At 55.4% G+C, this 8,564-nt stretch overlaps 1 protein-coding gene across 1 annotated transcript in view; it reads right to left on the reverse strand.

Annotated features, from left to right (window-relative positions):
* Positions 1 to 6,610, reverse strand: part of LOC143961736 (asialoglycoprotein receptor 2-like) — a 59,798-nt gene extending 53,188 nt beyond the window's left edge. Inside the window, exons 1-2 of the mRNA XM_077471077.1 lie at positions 6,555 to 6,610; positions 254 to 334 (exon numbers count right to left, since the gene is read on the reverse strand). Coding sequence (XP_077327203.1) covers positions 254 to 302 — 49 coding nt within the window. The 5' untranslated portion in view covers positions 303 to 334; positions 6,555 to 6,610. The remainder of the gene's footprint in view (positions 1 to 253; positions 335 to 6,554) is intronic.
* Between the last annotated feature and the right edge of the window lie 1,954 nt (positions 6,611 to 8,564).

Consider the following 8,564-nt stretch of genomic DNA (forward strand, 5'->3'; position numbering starts at 1 on the left):
ACACAAAATATGTAGATATATTGTATATCACCATTTATATCGTATTTAAGTATAAAATGTATACTAAATCAGGGCAACCAATGAGGTTCTGTTTTTTATTACCTCAATACAGATATAGTAAAAGGTGATTTCTGATTGGTAGAGCCAGTATAGCAGTATTAGTATTAGTAGACATGTGTTCTATAAATAAAGACTCGGGTCCTCAGCTGTCCATAATAGATTAAGAGGATACCCCCTCATTATAATAACTTACCTTCGGCTGTTGATGCATTCTTCATCTTTTTTAAATGAAGATCACCCATATTGGCATATGTATTTTTCTCATAAAAGCGCCCTGAAGAAGAACACAGACCTTAATATACATATTGTAGATACCAGGGAGGATTTTCAGGTAATGTAATTCACATATAGTGGCACTCTACACAGCATTTTATCAATAAGAGATGGAGCTTTTCTGAAATATGATGCTATTGACATTTATTGTGACCTATCGGGAATTTATTCTTGGAGAATTGTAAAAGTTACTGACGCCAATGATAAATTCTATAATATATCGACTTACATAACAATGTATAATTAAGCATTTTAAGCATTTAACAGAAAAACCTTGGGATCATTAGAATTTAATTGTATTATTACTATCACGACTTAAGACTCATCTTCCACGAGGGTCGGAGTAGATGACCAGGACTGGTTGAGGCAGCGGTGCAGATGGGCCAAAGTCACAGAGCTGACACAGAATGTTTGGAGAATCTGCTTCTTTCGCTACAGCGAGAGCCCTGAAAAGGTCCATCTAGAGGTCGAGAGATCGTTCTACGGGTGATACTCAGGCTGTGGTCCTCTGACTCACCCAAGCAGATCACAACTGCACTGCCACAACTCCCTGGCAGTGTTGGAGGAGCACAGGTATCACAAGGCAGCAGATAAGGCTGAAGGAAATAGCAAGGCTTACTAAGGCATACTGGGAACACATGGCTAAATGCAGTTAGGGACTCACTGGGATGATGGATCAAGCAGCTGGAAGCTGATAAGCACACACTGGGAACACAATGTGGAAAGCATGCTAGAACACACTGGGAATGATAGGTTCAAATCAGGTAGGGAGACTCTGTGAATACAAGGCTGGAAGCAGATTGGGACACACTGGGAATACTAGACTGTAAGCAGACTGTAACACACTGGGAGCACAAGACTGGAAGCAGGCTGGGGCACACTGGGGACACAAGGCTTGAAGCAGGATGGGACACATTGGGAGCACAAGGCTGAAAGAAGGCTGGAATGCATTGGAAACAAAAAACTGGAAGCTGGCTGGTACATGCTGGGAACACAAGGCTGGAAGCAGGCTGGTACACGCTGGGAACACAAGGCTGGAAGCAGGCTGGTACACACTGGGAACACAAGGCTGAGTGAGTGGCTTCAATATTTTCAACTATGCAATTTTTATAAAGAGCTGAGTAGGTCAAGTCTCTGCAGGGACTTATCTCGGTTTGAGGAGTTGTGCCTCTCTGACTCAAAATGCCCCCATGCTTTATCTATAACATATGGCATTTTATTATCGCACACATTTCCTGACCGCCCCTTCTATGTCCGAGACTGGGAGCTAGGTAAAAATATGGCCCTTGGAGACTGGGATAAAGTGTTCTCTCTGACATTTAACTACTTGCCGCCCACGCTATAGCCAAAAGACAGCTAAAGCGCGGACCTTAATTGCTGGGAGGACATCCATATACATCCTCCCATGCATGAGCTGCCTGCATGCCCCTGTAGGTTGCGTGGGGTGTACTCTGTGATAACGACCCCTTGCCACGTGATCAGCTGTCAGCCAATGACAGTTGAGCACGCAATGTAAACAAAAGATTGATAATCTGTATTTTTGTTCCCCTCACACTGTCAGAGTGAGGGGAAAAAAAGCAGATCATTGACTTGTCAGAGGGACATCATTCCCTCACACAGAGAGCCACAGTTGCCTGAACAGTGCCCACCATTGCCACCTATAAGTGGTGGAGAACACAGGGAGGGCGGTGGAGAGCATGGGGAGGTGGAGCAAACTGGGGGGTTGGCAGAGAGCATGAGGGAGGTGGAGCACACTGGGGGTGGAGCACACTGGGGGGTGGCAGAGGGCATGGGGGAGGTGGAGTGAACTGGGGGGGTGGCAGAGAGCAAGGGGGAGGTGGAGCACACTGGGGGGTTGGCAGAGAGCATGGGGGAGGTGGAGCACACTGGGGGTGGAGCACACTGGGGGGGTGGCAGAGGGCATGGGGGAGGTGGAGCGAACTGGGGGGGGTGGCAGAGGGCATGGGGGTGGTGGAAAGCATGGGAGGAGATGAAGAGCACCGGGAGGGTGGCGGAGAGCATTGGGTAGGTGGAGAGCACAGGGAGGGTGATGGAGAACACAGGGAGGGTGGTGGAGAGCATGGGGAGGTGGAGCGCACTGGGGGGTTGGCAGAGAGCATGGGGGATGTGGCGCACATTGGGGGGTGGAGCACACTGAGTGGGTGGCAGAGGGTATGGGGGAGCTGGAGTGCACTGGGGGGGTTGGCAGAGAGCATGGGGGAAGTGGAGCACACTGTCGGGTGGCAGAGAGCATGGGGGAGGTGGAGCGCACTGGGGGGGTGGCAGAGAGCATGGGGGAGGGAGGTGGAGCGCACTGGGGGGTGGACGAGGGCATGGGAGAGGTGGAGGGCACTGGGGGGGCAGAGGGCATGGGGGAGGTGGAGCGCTCTGGGGGGTGGCGGAAGGCATGGGGGAGGTGGGGCGCACTGGGGGGTGTATAAAGCATAGGGAGGTGGAGCGCAATGGGGGGTTGGCAGAGAGCATGGGAGACGTGGAGCACACTGGGGGGTGGAGCACAATGGGGGGGTGGCAGAGGGCATGGGGGAGGTGGAGTGCACGGGGGGTGGAGCACACTGGGGGGGTGGCAGAGGGCATGGGGGAGATGGAGCGCACTGGGAGGGTGACAAAGAGCATGGGGAAGGTGGCGCGCACTGGGGGGTGGCAGAGGGCATGGGGAGGTGGAGCGCACTGGGGGTGGCAGAGGGCATGGGGGAGGTGGAGCGCACTGGGGGCGTGGCAGAGGGCATGGGGAGGTGGAGCGCACTGGGGGGTGGCAGAGAGCATTGGGGAGGTGGAGCGCACTGGGGGTGGTGGAGCGCACTGGGGGAGGTGTCAGAGAGCATGGGGGAGGTGGAGCGCACGAGGGGTGGCAGAGGGCATGGGGGTGGTGGAAAGCATTGGGGGAGGTGGAGAGCACAGGGAGGGTGGTGGAGACCATGGGGAGGTGGCGCGCACTGGGGGGTTGGCAGAGAGCATGGGGGATGTGGAGCACATTGGGGGGTGGAGCACACTGGGTGGGTGGCAGAGGGTATGGGGGAGCTGGAGTGCACTGGGGGGGGTGACAGAGAGCATGGGGGAAGTGGAGAACACTGTCGGGTTGCAGAGAGCATGGGGGAGGTGGAGCGCACTGGGGGGGTGGCAGAGAGCATGGGGGAGGGAGGTGGAGCGCACTGGGGGAGTGGCAGAGAGCATGGGGGAGGTGGTCGCACTGGGGGTGGACGAGGGCATGGGAGAGGTGGAGCACACTGGGGGGGGGGCAGAGGGCATGGGGGAGGTGGAGAGCTCTGGGGGGTGGCGGAAGGCATGGGGGAGGTGGGGCACACTGGGGGGTGTAGAGGGTATGGGGGAGGTGGAGCGCACTGGGGGTGTGGCAAAGGGCATGGGGGATTTGGAGCGCACTGGGAGGGTGACAGGGGGCATGGGGGATGTGGGGCACACTGGGGGGTGGCAAAGAGAATGGGGGAGGTGGAGCGCACTGGATGGGGTGGCAGAGAGCATGGGGAGGTGAAGCGCACGGGGGGTGGCAGAGAGCATGGGGGAGGTGGAGAACACTGGGGGTGGCAGAGGGCATGGATGAGGTGGATCGCACTGGGGGGTTGGCAGAGAGCATGGGGGAGGTGGAGCGCACTGGGGGGTGGCAGAAGGCATGGGGGAGGTGGTGCGTTCTGGGGGGTGCAGAGGGCTTGGGGGAGGTGGAGCACACTGGGGGGTGGCAGAGGGCATGGGAGAGGTGGAGCATACTGGGGGGGTGGCAGAGGGCATTTGGGAGGTGGATCACACTGGGGGGGTGGAGAGCATGGGGGGAGGTGGAGAGCACAGGGAGGGTGGTGGAGAGCATTGGGAGGTGGAGTGCACTGGGGCGTTGACAGAGAGCATGGGGGACGTGGAGCACACTGGGGGGTGGAGCACACTGGGGTGGTGGCAGAGGGCATGGGGGAGGTGGAGTGCACTGGGGGGGTGGAGAACACTGGGGGGGTGGCAGAGGGCATGGAGGAGGTGGAGCGCACTGGGGGGGTGGCAGAGAGCATGGGGGAGGTGGAACACACTGGGGGGTGGCAGATAGCATGGGGGAGGTGGAGAGCACTGGGGGGTGGCAGAGGGCATGGGGGAAGTGGAGCGCACTGGGAGGGTGACAGAGGGCATGGGGGAGGTGGAGCTCACTGGGGGAGCAGCGGGGGCATGGGGGATGTGGAGCGGACTGGGGGGGTGGCAGAGAGCATGGGGGAGGTGGAGCACCCTGGGGGGCTGGCAGAGGGCATGGGGGAGGTGGAGCGCACTGGGGGGGTGATGGAGAACATGGGGAGGTGGAGAGCACAGGGAGGGCGGCGGAGAGCATTGGGTAGGTGGAGAGCACAGAGAGGGTGGTGGAGAACACAGGGAGGGTGGTGGAGAGCATGGAGAGGTGCAGTGACTGGGGGATTGGCAGACAGCATGGGGGATGTGGAGCACACTGGGGGGGTTGAGAACATTGGGGGGTGGCAGAGGGCATGGGGGAGGTGGAGTGCACTGGGGGGGTGGCAGAGAGCATGGTAGAAGTGGTGCACCCGGGGGTGGTGGCAAAGAGCATGGGGGAGTTGGAGCACACTGGGGGGTGGCAGAGAGCATGGGGGAGATGGAGTGTGCTGGGAGGGGTGGCAGAGAGCATGGGGAAGTGGAGCGCACTGGGGGGGGTGGCAGAGGGCATGGGGGAAGTGGAGTGCACTGGGGGGGTGGCAGAGGGCATGGGGGAGGTGGATCGCACTGGGGAGTGGCAGAAGGCATTGGGGAGGTGGAGAGCACTGGGGGGGTGGCAGAAGGCATGGGGAAGGTGGAGCTCACTAGTGGGTGCAGAGGGTATGGGGGAGGTGGAGCGCACTGGGGGGTGGCAGAGAGCATGGGGGATTTGGAGCGCATTGGGGGGTGGCAGAGAGCATGGGGGAGGTGGAGCACACTGGAGGAGGTGGCAGAGAGCAAGGGGGAGGTGGAGCACCTTGGGGGGCTGGCAGAGGGCATGAGGGAGGTGGAGCGCACTGGGGTTGGCAGAAGGCATAGGGGAGGTGGAGCGCACTAGAGGGTGCAGAGGGCATGGGGGAGGTGGAGCTCACTGGGGGAGTGGCGGGGGAATGGGGGGTGTGGAGCGCACTGGGGGGTGACAGAGAGCATGGGGGAGGTGGAGCGCACTGGGGGGGTGGCAGAGGGCATGGGGGATTTGGAGCGCACTGGGGGGGGTGGCAGAGGGCATGGGGGATGTGGAGAGCACTGGGGGGTGGCAAGGAGCATGGGGGAGGTGAAGTGCACTGGGGGGGTGGCAGAGAGCATGGGGAGGTGGAGCGCACGGGGGGTGGCAGAGGGCATCGGGGATGTGGAGCACTCTGGGGTGGTGGAAGAGAGCATGGGGAAGGTGGAGCGCACTGGGGGGTGGCAGAGAGCATTCGGCAGGTGGAGCACACGGGGGGGTGGCAGAGGGCATGGGGGATTTGGATCGCACTGGGGGGTGGTGGAGAGCATGGGGGGAGGTGGAGAGAACAGGGAGGGCGGCGGAGAGCATTGGGTAGGTGGAGAGCACCAAAAAACTCTAGATGAGAAAACGGGTCCAGCGTGTCGACATGGACATGGTGCTCAAACACTGCGCAACTCTCTGGCCGACAGCATCAAAGTGGTCTTTCTCTGGTCAACTGCGTCAAAGTGACCCCTTTCTGGTCAACTGAATAAAAGTGATCCCTCACTGGCCATCGGCATCAACGTGGTTCATTTGCTGGCCAACTATGTCAAAGTGATCCCTGTCTGGTCAACTGAATCAAAGTGATCCCTCTGTGGTCTACTACGTCAAAGTGATCACTCTCTGGCCAACTGAATCAAATTGATCCTCTCTGGCCAAATGTGTCAAAGTGATCCCTTTCTGGTCATCTGAATTAATGTGATCCTTCTCTGGCCAATTGCATCAAAGTGATCCCTCTCTGGCCAAAAGTGTCAAAGTGATCCCTACCTGGCCAACTGAATCAAAATGATCCCTCTCTTGGCCAACCACATCAAAATAACGGCTCTCTGGTCAACTGCATCAAAGTTATCCCTTCCTGGTGAACTGTGTTAAAGTGAGCCCTTTCTGGTCAACTACATCAAAGTGATCCCTCACTAGCCAAATACATCAAATGAATCCCTTTGCTGGCCAACTATGTCAAAGTGACCCCATTCTTACCCCCCTCCCCCCTTAATATTAATCAATGATCACATCTACAACCTACCTGATTCCCTCTGCAGACAAACCCGATTCTGTGCGCTGCTCGGTCTGCCTCTTCGATCCCTGTTAATTTTATAGTTAGGTACTTCCTAAAATAAGGTGTTACCACATACTGCATTTCAGTTTTAGGAACTTAGAAATACCACAATAAAGAGGAAGTGTGTGTATTTCTGTAATATTCTGTAGAAACGTGTGCCCACTCATGAACTTGTTATTTAATTGCAGTAATTTATGGACTATGATTGGTTTATAATATATTTGCTTGCACTACTAATCTACTACTCTGGAGGATGGGGGAAACAGTTAAATCTCTGTATTTGCGGACAATACTAAGCTAAGCAGGGCAATAACTTCTCCACAGGATGTGGAAACCTTGCAAAAAAATCTGAACAAATGAATGAGGTGGGCAACTACATGGCAAATGAGGTTTAATGTAGAAAAATATAAAATAATGCATTTGGGTGGCAAAAATCTGAATGCAATTTATACACTGGGGGGAGAACCCCTGGGGGGATCTAGGATGGAAAAGGACCTGGGGGTCCTAGTAGATGATGGGCTCAGCAATGCCAAGCTGCTGCTAACAAAGAAAACAGAATATTGGCATTAAAAAGGGGATCAACTCCAGAGATAAAACGATAATCCTCACCGCTCTACAAGACTCTAGTCCAGCCGCACCTGGAGTATACTGTCCAGTGCTGGTCAGCGGAACCCTCAAGGAATCAACACACATTAACCCCTTTAATGCATACTATGTGTGAGCACTGGGGTTTTTGTGACATCCATGAATATGCAAGCACCTGGCACCTTAGTCTTGAGGACTTTCTATTTAGTAGAAATATAAGAGTTTTTTCTATTTGTAATCGGAGTCTTCAAGTGGGAAATGCAATATTACTTAAGAAACAAGGCCTGAGGTGTGCCATGGCCTGGATGGTCAGTATGCCTGAAAAGAGGGCATACCCTGAATGTAAGAATAAGAAAAATACTATGAGTATGAGTGAATAACCTGGGGGAAACGGGTGGGTGGGCACCTAGAAAACCCCAACCCTGGCCCTGACAGAGGAGGAGGGTTATATAGTCTCCGACTCCTCCCACAAATACAGGCTGGCCTACAGCCAGCCTTCCAACTTGTAATCGGAGTCTTCAAGTGGGAAATGCAATATTACTTAAGAAACAAGGCCTGAGGTGTGCCATGGCCTGGATGGTCAGTATGCCTGAAAAGAGGGCAAAAAGACACAAGTTTAGGTGGGAGAGGGAAGGTAGAGATCCCATCCCTAAAATGACGTATGCCCAAACGCCAACCGTAAGTAACCGGTAAGTATCCGCTGTGAGAGTAGAACCCACCGACTCCAGACCTGGAGATGAGAAGGAACCTCCTTAGAGCCTGCAAGCTACGCAAACCCAATTGAACGTCCCGTGAAGGATAGGATGAGCCTGATGCCCAAGGTGACCCGGACATGAGAATGAACTGCTATGAATGAGAGGATACGTGGGGAAAAGAGAGCAAGGGCTGACCCGAAGAACCCCTACAACAGACACCAGAAGAAGCACCGTGAAAACACCCCTTCCCATACCTGGTAAGAGGATGTGAGAGGGTGAGTGGCAAAAATACCAGTGATAGGAGAGGAAATCTGGCTGCCTGATGGATGTGATGGAGTAGATGCCATGGCAAGCATCATCAACATGGCGACACCAAGACAAACTGGTCCCACCGGATGCGAGCAGGTCATGCTACTGCCCGAGACCTCCCAACCGAGACCGAATCCTGAACCGAGGAAGGAGAAACAGACTCCAACCCAGGGGAATAAGTCCCATAGCATGAACCAGCCATGCCCAAAGTGACTAAAGCACCCCCCTCCCCACCTGGAACAAACCGGGGAGGAGCAAAGATGACTGGACCGACGTCCCTGAGCAGTACTCCAGGCAACCTCCTAGACAAGAGATCGGAGCTGAGAGTGGAATCCAGAATGGTGACGACGTCGCCCAACCTACCACCTAAGGACCGTGGCTTGGACAC

This window comes from Lithobates pipiens, unplaced genomic scaffold (assembly GCF_037356315.1).
Source record: "Lithobates pipiens isolate NorthernLeopardFrog02 unplaced genomic scaffold, aLitPip1_a1.2 Scaffold_8, whole genome shotgun sequence".
Taxonomy (NCBI): domain Eukaryota; kingdom Metazoa; phylum Chordata; class Amphibia; order Anura; family Ranidae; genus Lithobates; species Lithobates pipiens.